Source organism: Sesamum indicum, linkage group LG6 (assembly GCF_000512975.1).
Source record: "Sesamum indicum cultivar Zhongzhi No. 13 linkage group LG6, S_indicum_v1.0, whole genome shotgun sequence".
Taxonomy (NCBI): Eukaryota; Viridiplantae; Streptophyta; class Magnoliopsida; order Lamiales; family Pedaliaceae; genus Sesamum; species Sesamum indicum.
The window spans coordinates 2,694,909-2,711,512 of record NC_026150.1 but is presented as its reverse complement, the minus strand read 5'-3'; the positions used below and the strand labels follow the sequence as shown (position 1 = coordinate 2,711,512).

The 16,604-nt window shown below is 36.3% G+C and overlaps 3 protein-coding genes across 4 annotated transcripts; all 3 read left to right on the top strand.

Annotated features, from left to right (window-relative positions):
- Positions 153-2,079, top strand: LOC105163453 (acid phosphatase 1). The gene is made up of 3 exons (XM_011081799.2): positions 153-749; positions 1,231-1,440; positions 1,601-2,079. Exons 1-3 carry the CDS (start codon positions 337-339, stop codon positions 1,776-1,778), a joined length of 801 nt encoding a protein of 266 aa, XP_011080101.1. The 5' UTR covers positions 153-336; the 3' UTR covers positions 1,779-2,079.
- LOC105163452 (protein PHOSPHATE STARVATION RESPONSE 1) lies at positions 4,158-9,831 on the top strand. Of its 2 annotated transcripts, none has more exons than XM_020694821.1 (8): positions 4,158-4,429; positions 5,935-6,667; positions 6,764-6,974; positions 7,067-7,143; positions 7,234-7,273; positions 8,130-8,187; positions 8,711-8,780; positions 9,080-9,831. In XM_020694821.1, the coding sequence occupies exons 2-8, from the start codon at positions 6,005-6,007 to the stop codon at positions 9,437-9,439; spliced, it is 1,479 nt and encodes a 492-aa protein (XP_020550480.1). In that variant the 5' UTR covers positions 4,158-4,429; positions 5,935-6,004; the 3' UTR covers positions 9,440-9,831. The 2 variants fall into 2 exon arrangements, with proteins under 2 accessions (XP_020550480.1, XP_011080098.1); XM_011081796.2 differs by having other exon boundaries at positions 4,159-4,429; positions 5,935-6,661; positions 9,080-9,751.
- On the top strand, positions 10,804-16,512 carry LOC105163451 (cellulose synthase A catalytic subunit 4 [UDP-forming]). The gene is made up of 12 exons (XM_011081795.2): positions 10,804-11,010; positions 11,127-11,325; positions 11,544-11,653; positions 12,411-12,480; positions 12,562-12,712; positions 12,808-13,420; positions 13,511-13,648; positions 13,771-13,896; positions 13,998-14,210; positions 14,413-14,931; positions 15,079-15,429; positions 15,663-16,512. The coding sequence occupies exons 1-12, from the start codon at positions 10,945-10,947 to the stop codon at positions 16,242-16,244; spliced, it is 3,138 nt and encodes a 1,045-aa protein (XP_011080097.1). The 5' UTR covers positions 10,804-10,944; the 3' UTR covers positions 16,245-16,512.

The following is a 16,604-nucleotide window of genomic DNA, read 5'->3' as shown; positions in this document are numbered from 1 at the left end:
ATAATTATAAATATTTATTATTGTCTAGGAAATTATCAAAACTTCTTGATTTTAGTGAGTGTTTAATAATTAGTCTAATTTATTAGTAATTTTAAAATTTTTATATATTTTTTTATGATGAACTGATACAATATCGGTGTGTATTATGAATTATAAATCATAGGATAATTACAGTCTAGAATCAAATCATTAGCATAAATTCCAATAATTCCCACCTAAACCATTTTCAAGATAGGACGTGACAACCACACCCCACATCACCATTCCCCCATGTGACAATCAATCAATTAAATCCCCACTCAGTCCCCTCCAAATTCCTCAACAGTAGTGCCGGAAATGGCAAGAAACTGGCTGTTGTTCCTCTGTGGTTTTGCAGTGACGATCATGATGATCTGCCCAGCATCCTCATCAGCCGACTGGAACATTCTGAACCAGTTAAGGAAGAGATCAGAAGGCGCAGTTTCTGCAGGTAGGAGCTTGAAGAACTACTGCGAGAGCTGGAGGTTTAATGTGGAGCTCAACAACGTACGGGGGTTTGAGGTTGTCCCCCAAGAGTGCACTGACTACATTGCCAAGTACATGACTTCTACCCAGTACAAATCTGATTGTCAGAGGGCTGTCGAGGAGTGTCAGCTCTATCTCACCACCTGCTGCTGCGCCCTCAAAGGGGATGGGAAAGATGCATGGATCTTTGATGTGGATGACACCTTGATTTCCACCCTTCCTTACTTCAAGAAACATGGCTTCGGGTGAGTTTATTTATTAAGCTACCTACTTCTTACATCTTAACATGGTCGAATTTGGTAATAATTAGCTGTTAGAGTACAACAGTTGACTGTGTCTTAGATTGGTCTGAAAATTTAAAATTACATTCATGCTCCAGTCAAAAATTGTAAACGAACAATATTCGGAGATGTAAGTGTAATTTCAAAAATTATTTTGTAATTTAAGTGTAATTAACCCTTAAAAGAAATATCTAATTATCATGGCTTAACAGTAAAAAACTCTTGACGAAAACTAACTAAATATGGTTGTGCATTGATTATTAGTCGAGATCAAAACATTATTCAAAACTAAGTATGAGTTACATAAACACCCAAGAATCATAGAGTGTTGGTCAAATAGTGTATAAACGAAAGCATTTGCAAGTCCGAAAGCAATTTGCGGCAATATTCTAGCCGGATGTTAGTGTAATGTTTTTCACAACAACGTAGATTTGTATTATTGTAGAGGAAACAAGCTGAACCTTACATCCCTAGAAGGATGGATGGAGAAGAGCAAAGCACCAGCTCTTGAACATACGCTCCGGCTGTTCCATGAGATCAAGAAAAAGGGCTTTAAGGTCTTTTTTATCTCGACACGGAGGGAGTCTCTGAGAGATGCCACCGTTGACAACCTAATCAAGGAGGGGTACCACGGCTGGTCCGGTCTTGTACTAAGGTAAGCGTATATGTTAGCATATGACATCGATATATTATAAGATTCATCGTCGTTTTTGACATTTATCTTCTCTTACAAATTGTTTGGATGTAATAATTAAAGGATTTTCACATATGTAGAACTATTTCATCCGATTATATCATACGTTTGCTCCATTCAGGGATCTTGAAGACGAAAACAAACACGTGAAGAACTACAAGGCCGAAGCAAGGAAGAGGTTGGTTAACGAGGGGTACCGTATATGGGGCATCGTCGGTGACCAATGGAGCAGCTTCGACGGGACCCCGGGCGCCAAGAGAACATTCAAGCTCCCAAATTCCTTGTACTACATATCCTGAAGCTGCTCAGGCCTCCTGCAAGATGAGCATACGTAACCTAATATCCTTCACATAAAGTGTTGCTTGTGAGTTTCCCTGGCAAAACTGTATCCACCTTTTTGTGATATGTTCTGCGCCAGGGATTGTGATCTCACAGGCACAGGGCATGCCCTGAAATTGTGCAATGACTCCATTCTGCAACTTGTGTTGAGATATTTTGACTCGATGTATTTAAAAGATCTTATAAGCTCATATGTATTATAAGATGTCGAATCTTATTTTAAAATATTTGAATGAAATAAGATGACGTTGTTTGTGATGACGATAGATCTGTTATTGATTTGAAGGAGTTTAATTAAAATAAGTCCGAAACTCCTTCTCTTGCTAAAAGACTTTACAGGCTTATGACAGTTTATTTTTTTGAACTTACGAACTCATTCTCTAAAAAAAAGTACCAAATAGTTTAGAGAATTTTATAAATTCTCAAACATATTATAAAATATTTTGAAAAGCTTATAAACTTATCCAATCACACGTCGACATCTTGTTACCTAACAACTCGAAAAAAGGGTGAGGGGCGACCAAGAGCCCAGTGGTGTCAACCTGTTCTTGTAAAAGATATGCCATGAGTTCAAGTTCAGTGGAAGTTGGTCAATCAATTTTGATCGTTGAATTTAAAAAAAAAAAAAAGAACTGGTGAAATCTAGGGCCTGGATTTGTAGTAGTAGTAGTAATAAAATCATAGTTTTGTGGGATAGTGAGAAAAATTCGACTCAAAATAAAATATATTAAAAACAAAATATAAAATACATCATTTGGCATAAGAATTTTATTTTCTAATTTATTCACTAAAATTGGAGAAACCACATAAATAATAAGACCAAAAAATGGAAAATTAATTTCTGCATTAATAGTTGCAATTTAAATGATGAGAAATTTAATCCTAATTCAAATCCAACTCGATCGAATTTGAAATAGTCATGTAGCAAATATAATATACTTGTTATATAATTAATGTATAATTAAAAATAATAATTAATAACATAATAAATAATAAATTTATTTTATAATTAATTTAATTGGACTAAGATTCCAACAAAAATTTTATACAACCAGAAATTCCAAAAGTTATAAACGGACCACTTTCACTTGTTTGTGTCCCAGACCCACGGGAATCAAATCAAATACAACCAATAAATACGGGTCCATTGAACCACAGCCAATGGCTTCACACTTGCCCTTTACCCCCACTCAAAGAACAACGTCTTGTGTACTATTATTATTATTATAATAATAACAAACCAATTGAAATTGCAAATCATCATCTGCCACCACGCATCTTGCCACGTACCCTCACCGCCCAATCAGAATCCATTATTTAAGACCGTGCAACCCACACATACATTATAGTGCTTTGAGTTCACTTTCCTTTTACTTTTATTAGTTTAATTATATTTATATTCCTAAAAAAATTCACTATTTACACATAATTTTATTTTGATAAATCTGAATAAAAAATATTAATATTATAAAAAAAATTACATAAATTTACAAGTTCACTATTTATTTTTTATTTATAAAAAATAAAACTCAAAATTAAAAATTAATTTTAAAATACCTAAAATTTACTACTGACGTGATTAAAAAATGAGACGTGAGATAGAATAAGCCGTATTTTCCACACAATCAGTAGTTCAGTGTTGAATTAATTTTAAATATAATTAAAAGTGAATAATATTAGTATTTTTTTTGTTCAATTTATATATATATATATTTCTGTCTTCATTTATTTTACTATAATTAATAAATCGAGTAATAAAAAATGTAAAAAATTTTTTATTTATGAATAGTTGATTCTAAATGCGTTTGAAAAATTCTATGGCGAAAGTTAATAAATATTAAAGCAGATTGGGGACTAAATCGTAAAATATGATAATTTTAAGGGTGAATTACAACAGACTCTTCTGAAATTTGCTGTAATTATAAATACTCTTATTGTTTAAAAAATTATAAATACTCTCTAAATTAATGATTGTCTATCAAATATTTTCTCGTGAGCTCATTTTGTGAGAATTTGTTAGACAGTAGTAAATTGTAGGGGGTATTTTGTAATTTTTTAAATAATGAGGGTGTATTTATAATTATGATAAATATAGGAGGATTGTTATAATTTATCCTAAATTTTAATTTAAAAATGAGGTATGTTATATATTTATTCCAAGAAATAAATTCAATATTTGAAGATTGATATTTTATTAGAATTAATTAAAGAGGAAAATTAGTTTTAAATAGTATATAAAACTTTGTACCAAGTGTACGGAAAAAGAGGACAGGACACGCTCCAGAGGACGCGCGTGGGATAGATATATGCGGGGGTATAAAATAATTGGAAGAGGCCAAACTCAAATAGAAGACAGCAAAGAAAGGCGGCTTTCGTCATCGTAGGATTCTGTTTGGCCAATCGCCGGCGAAGGAACCTCCCGCAAACAGTCCGCGCGTGTCAGTCCTACCTACTTGTATACGCGGCACGCAAGTCTACGTATACGTACATGTATCGTATACGTTATGCTCAGCAATCACGGGATTCTGGATTAGATTTTTTATTGTGCTCAATAATTGGAGATGGAGCTCTCGTCCGTTCTCAATCCCCCCGTTGCTCTTGTGATTTTTAGGTAAGAATTTCCGGTGCTTGTTTGCCATTACGCAAAATTTGCGGTTTTATGTTTCGTTGAATTCGCTCAATCTGTATCTTTGATAGAATCTCAATTTACGACCCATGTCAACTTTGAGTTTATTTTGGATCTTATTTAGATGCAAGTTCAGGAGTTATGTGAATTTCTGATTTTTGGTTGTGTGCAAGTGGTCTTCATGGGCTGTTCTACATGGTTTGAATATAGGATTTTCTTCTTATTCATTTTTAAGAATTTATATGCTGATTTACTGCCTCGAATACTGGGTTTTCTGGGATTGGTGTTAACTTTATGTCATGTTTTTGGGTTCACGGGATTTGAGCTCAACAAGGCAAACACCGGTTATGGTAAAAAAATGATTGATGGTCGTGGTGTGGTATCGATGCTGGTTACTATCAGGTGCCAATGCACAGCACTCGTAGGTTGTTAGCATATTAGTACTATAACAGCATGTTATAAAACAGATAGTACTTTATGTATAGCTTGTAGTGCAAAATGCAAATGAACTTATTTTATTTATTTATTATTTAGATAGATATTGTTATTGTTATCTTTGGTATGGTTCCGTTCCGCATTCAACTTTCTTTTTTGATGAGTATTAGATTAGATGATATATAAGGATTATGATGAATATTGGTCTGTTGGCGAGCAGGCCTTCTAGCAGATGGCTAGCTTGTTCTTAGAGCTTAGCTGGTTGTGTATGGTTCAGGTTTTCCTGGTCAAGATTAGTGGACGGATTTCCATTATAAAAATCTAGTTTAACTGTTAAGGAGCCAAAAGTACATTAAGAATTAAGGGCAATGCACTTCATAGATAATTGTCACTGCTTTCACTTGGCGAGGATGTGGAACTGAAAATGATTTTAGAGCAGAACAGAATCAGATGAGACAGTGATACTTGAATAAGAAACTATTTTTCACTTTATAGCTAATTGTCAGTACTTTCACTTGGCGAGGATATGGAATTGAAAATGATTTTAGAGCAGAACAGAATCAGATGAAACAGTGATACTTGAATAAGAAACTATTTGACATTGCAAATTTGAATGTTTTCCAACTTTCCATGGTCTAGGACCTTGTTCCTTTGGTTGAATGGAGTTATTGACCTATAGTTTAACAGTTTTGTCCATACCATCCAGGTTACTACTGTGCCTGCCGTCCCTTCTTTGGAGAGCTTATTTGACAATAGAAAGTTAGGTTTTATGTTCTTGTTGGTAGGATTTTATCCAACCTCATGAGGCAGGAAACTCCAAGCTCTATATTAGTACCACATATTTTATATGCATCCCTTTGCTTGGCTGGCCTGCACAGAGGAAGATCTCTTAGTCACAGTGCTGGAAATATTCTAATGTTTTAGCTGATTCACAATTTTCTCTGAATTTTCTTTTAGTAAATAGTATATATATGTCATTGTACCTTACTATTTATGTCATTTTACCTCTTTGAGACATAAGTTTGATGTGTGCTCTTGTGGCTTATGTTGAATAGGTGACTGAAGAAGCTGAGTGGTTTCTAATACCTTACATTGAAGTAGCTATTATTTACGTGCAAACCGACCATGGAAGCCAAACCAGCTTTAGCCATTCAAAGATCTGGTGCAAGTCAAATTAGTAACTTTGGTACCTCGGAGGCTCTATCTTCTTCGTTTCCTGTTCTTCCACCTCCTCTGGAAGATATATATCCAAAAACTTCTGATTCACAACACATTCCCTTAGAGAGGGATCTCACACGTCGCCCTTCAGCTGTTGTTTCATCATTTTCTTCCAACAGTGGGGTTGTTGGACATATATTTTCCGCATCTTCAGGATACTCTACCGATCTTCATTTTTCGTCTGGCCAACAACAAGAAAAGCATCCAAGACAATCTCCTTTTATCTCTCAATCAACAAATAGTGGAAAATCAGTTACGTTACCTCAATCTGTTGATTCTCGAGTTCTTCAATCCACTGCATCAAGCCATTTTAACAAAGAAAATAATAATTCCTGGTGTACAGATCCATTGCCTGATTTTCTTGATTTTCCAATGACAACGATAATCCAGAACAATCAACTAGATGGTAGTAATAGGGGTGGCATTGCAATTCCTTCAGAGGAACTCAGTAAATCAAGCGATTGGCAAGATTGGGCTGATCAGCTTATTAGTGATAATGATGATTTGGCCACTGATTGGAATGGGCTTTTTGCTGATCCAAGTGTTTCAGATCCAGGACCAAAGGTTGAGGTTATTCCTCTGAAAATGAGTTTTAGCATGCATTTTTACTTTTCTCAGTTCAAAAGACAGTGGAAAGTATGTGACTTTTGTCTTCTATTACCGTAGGCATCATATCAGATTTCTCTACAGTCAACAGATATCTCCACGCAGCAGCCTCATATATCCCAACAGCTCCCAGGTACACCTGCAGAAATTTGCACTGGTGCTGGTCAATCATCATCTGCAAATGCTGCTCCAGCAAAGCAGCGGATGCGTTGGACACCAGAACTTCATGAGTCCTTTGTTGAAGCAGTCAACAAGCTTGGTGGCAGTGAAAGTAGTTTTTCTTTTCTTGCTTCACTGCTTCAAAGTGACCTGGTGTAAAATCATTGGCATGCTGTTGACATCAATCATTATATTTTGATACAGGAGCTACCCCCAAGGGTGTCTTGAAACTAATGAAAGTGGAAGGGTTGACCATCTATCATGTAAAAAGCCACCTACAGGTATGTATTATGCTATAACAATGGCCTTTTACTAAAACCTGCACCAATTGGACTACCCACTCATTTTAATATCTGTTTCCTGAACTGCAGAAGTACCGAACAGCTAGATACAAACCAGAGACAACAGAAGGTTTTTTTGCCAACTTTTTGGCTATAACTTGCATGTTCGTCATGATTTTCGAACACATTTATTCATCATTCCCTTTACAAAACGTGAACTCACAATGAAGCTGCAGCTCTGGCATCTTATGCCAAATTCCATGACATGAGAGTGAAATTGCTATGCTCTGTTTTCTCTCTTTTTCTAATGGCTATGTCACAAGTGATTGGAGTTTCTTTCTTTTTCAGTTTTCTCTCTTTTTCCAGTATGTATAGCTAGTTTACTCGGATGTCAGTTGATTGTTCTTTAGTTTATTTATTTATTTCATTTGGTTCACTAATGCTACCAATTAAGACTTGCAGTACGGAATCCATCTGTTTTTTTTTTCTCTTTGGCATAATGAATTTCAAGAGCTTTTTCTCTGTTAATTGCTAGTAGCCTCCTAGATAACATATGATAATGTTTAATCATTTTCATTAACTTACTATTGGAGATGCACTTTTGCTTTCTTGCCTGGCCCAACTTTACCTCTTTGAATGCTATTTTTCTGGCTGAACTCCTAAGGTTCCTCCTTGTGTCTAATAGAACACAATTTTATTTGAAGCTTTTTAAAACTTTCAAAATCAACAATGACTTAGTCTTTTGAAACAGAAGTATTTTTAATACGGTTGCTTGGTATATTGCTTGGGTCGAGTAGTAAAAGAAACAAATATGCTTTACATATATCAACTCACTTGGTAATGACCTTCAAACCTAGGTACTACTCTTAACTCAAGCTTATGAAAGGTTGATAGACTCTTGGCTTCTCAAATAGGCTCTAAATTTTAATGTGCATATATGATAGTAATATTCTCATAGCTCAAGAGAAACCATGATATCTTTGCAGAATCTTCAGAGACAAAACTTGCCTCCATTGAAGACTTGTCATCCCTGGACTTAAAAACGTGAGTTGTGGACTCTGTGTTAATATCTGGACTTCAAATACTGTTTCTTTTGTTAAATGCCTTGTGATAGATGTATTCTCTGTAGTTGAAAACTGATTTATTGTGTAAAAATAACTCCGATACATATATATATATATATATATATATATATATATTTCTTTTGAAGGAGTAAATAGTTGGGATTGTGTGAAAAGAATAACTTGCATCAGGGGAAGAGGACAAAGACAACTTAAGTCTTGCAAGCGAATGAAGATATGCAGGAGGGTGGCACCCTCATGGCTAATATGAAGAAATCTTCAGAAACATGTTAGGAATTTAGACTTTTAGTGTCACAACACGTGGAGGCAAAATCTCAAACAAGCATACTTAGTCAATACCAAGGGGGAAAATAATGTGATACTTATTCAAATGTGTAAAATTTTGAAAAATGCAAAGTTCGGTAATTTTTTTTCTAATGTTGTTAGCTGCTCCTATTCCGTATGTTTCTCTTGCTGATTGTAATGTATATCTGGTTTTAAAACAGAGGTATTGACATCACTGAAGCACTGCGGTTGCAGATGGAAGTCCAAAAGCGGCTTCATGAACAACTTGAGGTATGAATTTGGCTTTATAAACATGAAGAGTTCTATAAGAGTCGGTTAGCCAGTAAATGACATGCTATACAGATTTGAATGAATATATTAGCTTTTAATTTAATGAAGCAAATAGCTAATAAGTCTAATGTGTTTTGCTATATTAATACATGATAATTAGCGACCTTTTAATATGTACATATTCAAAAGGTGAAACAGGAAATTCATTTCTCAAATGGCTTTTAGCCTTCTCCCATAAACAGTTCAAGTAATGCATGCTAGGCTGCTCACATACTGAATGCAGAATTATGTATCTCCAGATTCAAAGAAATCTGCAACTTCGAATAGAAGAACAAGGGAGATATCTTCAGATGATGTTTGAGAAGCAGTGCAAGTCGGGCATGGGCGTGCTTAAGGGGGGTTCATCCACCAGCGAGAACCCTCAAGAACCGATAGATACGGTGCAAAATTCCTCTGCCAAAGAAACATTAAGAGCAGAACTTGGAAAGAAGGAAACAGATGGTGAGCCAGCCGATATAGCCAAAACATCAGGTGAAACTTCTCAGCGGGTGGGAGAGAAGCAGAAAACGCTTGAGGCTGAAGTACCTGAAAATACCGAGGCATGTGCTGGCTGCACATCCGAGTTATCACCGAAAAAACGTGTGAAAGTGCATGCATAGGCCTGTTTGTGTTGTCTTTAGATCCTACCATGACTGAATGGCTAAACGGTTCACCAGCTCTTGAGTAGGGTTTGCGTAAGCTCGTAAGGAGCTGGGATATTTAGGTCTATTTGTTAGATGAAACTCTTAGGGGCGCCCCCTTCTGTTCTCCTCAGAAATTTAGTTCATAAACAATCTTTGACTCTTGAGACTTAAATTTTCTTTTGCATGTAGTCCTCAGAGAGTTGACGTATATGGTGGAATTTTGATAAAATTTCAGAACCCATGATTTAATAATTTGGGTTCTGTAGATGAGTAACCTTACTCTGTAAATCATCTGCTCTCTATTAGCTACCTACAGGATTGACAATTTCATTTCACAGAATTTTGTATACAGTAATGATTAGCATTCATATCCTAATTGATCACACGCAGGCTATAATGGGTCCTTTTGGAACAAATTGGATCTTAACATACAACTCCCCACCCCCACCCCAACCAAAATTAAATAAATAGAAGGGATAATCACACTGTTCTCCCTCAAAATTTGGTGTAATTATATGTATATTCTCTGTAATTTAAAAAATTATATTTAATAGTCATGATGTATGTTTTTGTCTAACACATTAATTCGTTCATTAGTCAAAATTCATCGAATTTATTGATATTAGCAAAATAAATTGAATGAAAATTCATATTTACCCCCAATTAACTAATGTTGACTTATTGTAGGTCATATAAATATTTTTTTTAACCAAATTACCCTTATACATTTTCACACGCTAATGCATGTGAGGAGGTAAAACTTCACTCTTTATAAGGTTAGTTTGGTCAGAAAAAAAAAATGTTTGACTTGCAATAAATTAGTAATAAATCAATTAAGATAAATATATTTTTTCATTTAATTTTTTTTTTATAAATATCATCAATTTGGTGAATTTTGATGAATTGAGGGGTTCATTGTTAGATGAAAACAAGCTAAAAGAGCACTACATATAATTTCCTAAATCACAAAAAATTTGCATATAATTACACTAAATTTTAGGGACGGATGATAAAATAAAAATAAAGGAATTTAGACTCCCATGAAGGATAAATAAAATAAAGAAACAAGCACAAAAAGGGGGGGAAAGGGAAAAGGAAAAGATGGAAACCAAAAATGGATAAAAGATATGGGAAAGGTGAGATCAGAAGAGTTGGGTGACAATGGCAGTGCATCTGTTGAAAGGGAAGTTTGGTATTAGGTTGTAAACACCTTTGAGTGGAAGCTACAAAGACATGTCCACATACACATTACTCTGTATTTTTCTAACATGTTATAATTTCAGTGGCAAAAAGAAGAAGCAATCCCAAAACTCTCTCTCTTCTCACCAATCTAACTTCTCTTCCAATCAAACCTTCAATTTGACCCCTCACCTATGACCTGTTGTTACCACACACACAACACACACTAATTCTTATAAACTCTCTTAACCAGCCACTTCTCCCCCCACCACATTCATTCTTCCTCTCTCCATTTTCCTGCCATGGCTGGTCTCTTCACTGGCTCTCATGGCCGCAACGATCTCCACGTCCTGCATGCTGCCGATGAGGTAATAACTTTGTGCTGCATCGGAATTGCATGTTACTAATATGTATCTTGTTAATGATCTCCTTGTGTGTATCCCTGCATCATAGCTTACGTGCATGTTTTTCATCATCATGACAGCACCGGCCTCCAACACGCGGATCCACAACCAAAACATGTCGGGTTTGTGGGGACGAGATTGGACTGAACGAGGACGGAAGGGTTTTCGTGGCTTGCCACGAGTGTGGATTCCCAGTCTGTCGACCTTGCTACGACTACGAGAGGAGCGAAGGCCACCAGACCTGCCCTCAATGCAACACGCGCTACAAGCGTCATAAAGGTTTATAATTGCCTCCTTATCTCCTTAATCGTATGAGAATCTTGAAAACATATACACATATATGATAATATTATCATCATCATTATATATGATCCAACAACTTACCACCCTACTTTGTATTCTCCACTAGATGGCTTTTACATGTCAAAGGATACATGAAATGTCTGGTAATTTGTTGTTGGTGCATGTGGGACTAATGTATGGTACATGTTTTTAAGGTTGTGCTAGGGTTGAAGGAGATGATGAAGACAATCATGATGATGATGACTTTGAAGATGAATTTCAGCTCAAGAATCGCCATCATCACACTCTTGATCCTCACCATGTGGTACTAACTCATTTCTATGATCATACTAATATAAATTCATCAGTTTCTTTCTATCAATTTTCTTTCAATTGAAATATAAATTTATTGCATTCATACCATTGTAACACTTTCTTAAACAATTATTATTCTTGTTAATGTTCGGTAAGATGTTAGAATAATATATTTTTACTTTAATAAATAAGGATAGCTTTTGTATCTAAACTATTTATTAAGGTTGAATAAATATATATATATATATAAATTTATTTTATTTTACTTGACACATCAAATGTGTTTCCAACACAAGTTATCTATCTATATTATTTATTTAAATGTGAGGGCCTTCGAGTAACGAACATTGGTTGGCAAAATTTGTATTGACTAAAATACCTCACGCTATATTTGGATTGATCAAATTCTTAGTAACAAATCCTTTAACTTATGTAGATAATTCTACATTTAAAATATTTCAAAATCTTTGACTCTAAATTTGAATTATGTTCTGAATGGAATTCAAAATTTTTTAATTAATATATGATTTGAAATCCTTTGTCCGAATCATCCTCTTAAATTCAAATAAGTCGATCAAATTATAATCTTAAACTTATTTATATTTTTCATAAAATAATAGTTTCTTTAATCACTTGATTTTATCAATAAAATTTAATCATGCACATTTATAATTAGAATATTTCAATAGTTTTGATAAGTTATTCATTTTTATCTTATTTTTCTTTGATTGGATTAAATAAAATATACTAAAAATTTATATGCGCAGGAACTTGGAGACCACAGTCAGCATCAAGTTCATATGAATGGAGCAACCGTTCGTTCTGTTGCTGGAAGTGGTAATGAAAATATTCATTGCCCTTTACAAACAGTGTGATTGCCGCAATCTTTGTTGACATGTACTGTGCCACTGTGTACAGTTGCAGGTAAAGATTTTGAAGCTGAAAAAGAAGCTTACAACACTGAGGAATGGAAGGAGAGAGTGGAGAAATGGAAAACCAGACAAGAAAAGAGAGGTCTTATTACCAAAGCAGATGATGGTGGACATGATGAAGATGATGATGACTTCCTGTAAGACTTCTGTTTCTCTTAACGTTTCTTGGTTGAAGTCAATACTGTCTTGTTCTGTTTCCCAGTTCTTCTTATTGTGGTGTTTCTTTCTTCAGTATTGCTGAAGCCCGGCAACCACTCTGGCGAAAAGTCCCGATTCCTTCGCGCTTGATCAGCCCTTATCGCATAGTCATTGTCATTCGGTTCATCATTCTGTGTTTCTTCTTCCATTTTAGAATCTTGACACCAGCAAAAGATGCTTATCCCTTATGGATTATCTCTGTGATATGTGAGATATGGTTTGGTTTGTCCTGGATTCTTGATCAGTTCCCAAAATGGTTACCCATTAACCGTGAAACTTATCTTGATCGCCTCTCGTTGAGGTTTGAACGTGAGGGTGAGCCCAATCAGCTGTCCGCGGTTGATTTCTTTGTGAGCACAGTGGACCCTCTTAAGGAACCTCCCATTATTACAGCAAACACGGTGCTGTCAATCTTGTCTGTTGATTATCCAGTGGAGAAGGTGAGTTGCTATGTGTCGGATGATGGTGCCTCCATGCTTCTATTTGATACATTGTCTGAAACTGCTGAGTTCGCGAGGAGGTGGGTGCCGTTCTGCAAGAAGTATAACGTTGAACCGAGGGCACCTGAGTTCTACTTCTCTGAGAAAATTGACTACCTGAAAGATAAGGTTCAGCCTACTTTTGTAAAGGATCGCAGGGCCATGAAGGTAAAGTCATGCAATTCAACTTATTCTGTAAGTCCATTGCTGATTTCTGATGGAACTGGATCATTCTTAAAGACTGTCTGTTTATTGCAGAGAGAATACGAAGAGTTCAAAGTGAGAATCAATGCATTGGTGGCTAAAGCTCAGAAGAAACCAGAAGAAGGATGGGTTATGCAAGATGGGACTCCATGGCCAGGGAACAACACTCGTGATCACCCTGGCATGATTCAGGTTAAAATTTAGTTATAGAGAAGAAATCTATCCTCAAAACAATACTCAACTACTTTATCAACTTGGTGAAATGAAATGCTGATAGGCATAGCATAACAAACAAGAAGTTTCATGTATTACAGGTATATTTGGGAAGTGAAGGTGCACTTGATATTGAAGGTAAGGAGCTACCACGGTTAGTGTACGTCTCACGTGAGAAACGACCAGGCTACCAGCACCATAAGAAAGCTGGTGCAATGAATGCTCTGGTAAGTAGCTGCTATGTCAAAAATGGCTACTTCTTTTTATGGAACTTAAGATTTATTTAGTGCTTCTGACACTTGGTATCTGATCTGTGTGCACACGATAGGTCCGAGTTTCTGCAGTGCTCACTAATGCACCATTCATATTGAACCTGGATTGTGATCATTACCTCAATAACAGCAAAGCTGTAAGGGAAGCCATGTGCTTTTTGATGGATCCGCAAATAGGGAAGAAGCTCTGTTATGTTCAGTTCCCACAGAGATTTGATGGTATTGATAGACACGATAGATATGCCAATCGGAACGTCGTATTCTTTGATGTAAGTTACTGATCACCATTTTCATTCATTTTGGTTATCGATATTACACCCCTAGAAATAATATAATCAGACTGTTCCAAACTGAAATTTTCTTAAGTCCACTCTGTAGTGAACTAGATGGGCAGAGTTCACTTTGAGTTGAACCTGATCTTGATTACAATCTCTAGAACGAGTTATAACAGGAAAATTATTCATTTACCAGATCAACATGAAAGGTCTGGATGGCATCCAAGGGCCTGTATATGTTGGCACTGGATGTGTCTTTAACAGGCAGGCATTATACGGCTACGATCCCCCTGCATCTGAGAAGCGTCCCAAGATGACATGCGACTGCTGGCCCAAGTGGTGCTGCTGTTGTTGTGGTGGATCAAGGAAGTCTAAGGATAAGAAGAAAGGACTTAAGTCTTTACTTGGGCTTGGAGGACTATATAGCAAGAAGAAGAAAATGATGGGCAAGCAGTACACTCGTAGATCATCTGGACCAGCTTTTGATCTTGAGGAAATTGAAGAAGGGCTGGAAGGATATGATGAATTGGAAAAATCATCACTCATGTCCCAAAAGAATTTCGAAAAACGGTTTGGAATGTCGCCAGTTTTCATTGCTTCTACTCTCATGGAAGATGGTGGTCTTCCTGAGGGGACCAGCCAGACATCATTAATCAAAGAAGCCATTCATGTTATTAGCTGTGGCTATGAAGAAAAAACCGAATGGGGGAAGGAGGTTAGTACAAACAATTTATCCCATTACCATCATGTCTGTGGAAACTTATTTATACTGACAGTGACTCCATAGCATTCAACCTTAATTTTACCATCTCTTTAAACTTCCAGGTGACTGAACCTCTCTTTAACTTTGTTGTATCTGCAGATTGGATGGATTTACGGTTCAGTTACAGAAGATATTCTGACAGGTTTCAAGATGCATTGTAGAGGATGGAGGTCTGTTTACTGTTCACCAAAGAGACCTGCTTTCAAGGGATCAGCTCCCATCAATCTGTCTGATAGATTACACCAAGTTCTGAGATGGGCTCTTGGTTCGGTTGAAATCTTCCTTAGTCGTCATTGTCCACTTTGGTATGGCTATGGAGGAAAACTTAAATGGCTTGAAAGACTTGCTTATATTAACACCATTGTGTACCCGTTCACTTCCATTGCTCTGCTAGCCTATTGCGTACTGCCGGCTGTGTGTCTTCTTACTGGAAAATTTATTGTTCCAACTGTAAGTATCATTGATTCTGACTATTATTAAGGTAAACTTGGATATGATCAAGTTACAAAAACAACTCTTACTTGTCAATATGTATATGCACACCCCTTGGTGGTGTAATAAAAACATCACTAACAAGAGACGGTATATTATTTCAACAGTAACAGTGGTTTCTATAACTTGATCATAACTTGTAATTAACCCTAAGTTCAGTGATACTGACTTAAATCTCATTTCTTATGCAGTTGAATAACCTAGCAAGCATATGGTTTATCGCGCTTTTCCTCTCCATCATAGTAACCGGCGTGCTTGAGCTCCGATGGAGTGGAGTTAGCATAGAGGATTGGTGGCGCAATGAGCAATTCTGGGTCATTGGTGGTGTATCGGCACATCTTTTTGCAGTTTTCCAAGGTCTTCTCAAGGTCCTTGCTGGAGTAGATACAAATTTCACCGTCACAGCAAAAGCAGCCGATGATGCTGAGTTTGGGGAGCTCTACCTCTTCAAATGGACAACGCTTCTCATTCCTCCAACAACATTGATAATCATTAATATGGTCGGTGTGGTGGCTGGAGTTTCTGATGCCATCAACAATGGATATGGCTCTTGGGGTCCTCTATTCGGGAAACTATTCTTTGCCTTTTGGGTCATTGTTCATCTCTATCCATTCCTTAAGGGGTTGATGGGAAGGCAAAACAGGACTCCTACAATTGTGGTTCTCTGGTCAATTCTTCTGGCTTCAATCTTCTCACTTGTTTGGGTTAGAATTGATCCTTTCTTGCCCAAGCAAACTGGCCCTATACTCAAACAATGTGGTGTGGAGTGCTGATGTCCTACAAATTGCACCTTTTGATTGTTCACAATCTCTTTGCCATTTTTGCCTTGCAGTTTGGTTTGGAAGTATTGTTATAGTGCATATGTGATCACAGCAGAAGCTTTCTAAGCATCTTGCTTGCAATAGGGAAACTAAACTGCTTCCATCTGCACTCTCAAGGGTTCCCATTTGTGCCTTACCTTTCACTATATTTTTCTACAAATGTAAGCCCTGGGTAAAAAAGCTTTTTGAGTATACATCATTTTTTCTCATTTCATTTTCATTCTTGAGGTTACAACTCATTTTTAAAATTATTCCTGGAGTTTTAGAAGATCGACGTCGGTCCCCTTGGGACTAGAATTTTTGGGAAAAAAA

Bases quoted from the DNA above. Each gene is read 5' to 3' on its own strand.
- LOC105163451 (XM_011081795.2), top strand. From the start codon at position 10,945: ATGGCTGGTCTCTTCACTGGCTCTCATGGCCGCAACGATCTCCACGTC. The intron at 11,654-12,410 runs GTACTAACTCAT...TTATATGCGCAG, and splicing joins CTCTTGATCCTCACCATGTG to GAACTTGGAGACCACAGTCA. The intron at 12,713-12,807 runs GTAAGACTTCTG...TTCTTTCTTCAG, and splicing joins GAAGATGATGATGACTTCCT to TATTGCTGAAGCCCGGCAAC.
- LOC105163453 (XM_011081799.2), top strand. From the start codon at position 337: ATGGCAAGAAACTGGCTGTTGTTCCTCTGTGGTTTTGCAGTGACGATC. The intron at 750-1,230 runs GTGAGTTTATTT...GTATTATTGTAG, and splicing joins TTCAAGAAACATGGCTTCGG to AGGAAACAAGCTGAACCTTA. The intron at 1,441-1,600 runs GTAAGCGTATAT...TGCTCCATTCAG, and splicing joins TGGTCCGGTCTTGTACTAAG to GGATCTTGAAGACGAAAACA.
- LOC105163452 (XM_020694821.1), top strand. From the start codon at position 6,005: ATGGAAGCCAAACCAGCTTTAGCCATTCAAAGATCTGGTGCAAGTCAA. The intron at 7,144-7,233 runs GTATGTATTATG...CCTGAACTGCAG, and splicing joins ATGTAAAAAGCCACCTACAG to AAGTACCGAACAGCTAGATA. The intron at 7,274-8,129 runs GTTTTTTTGCCA...ATATCTTTGCAG, and splicing joins CAAACCAGAGACAACAGAAG to AATCTTCAGAGACAAAACTT.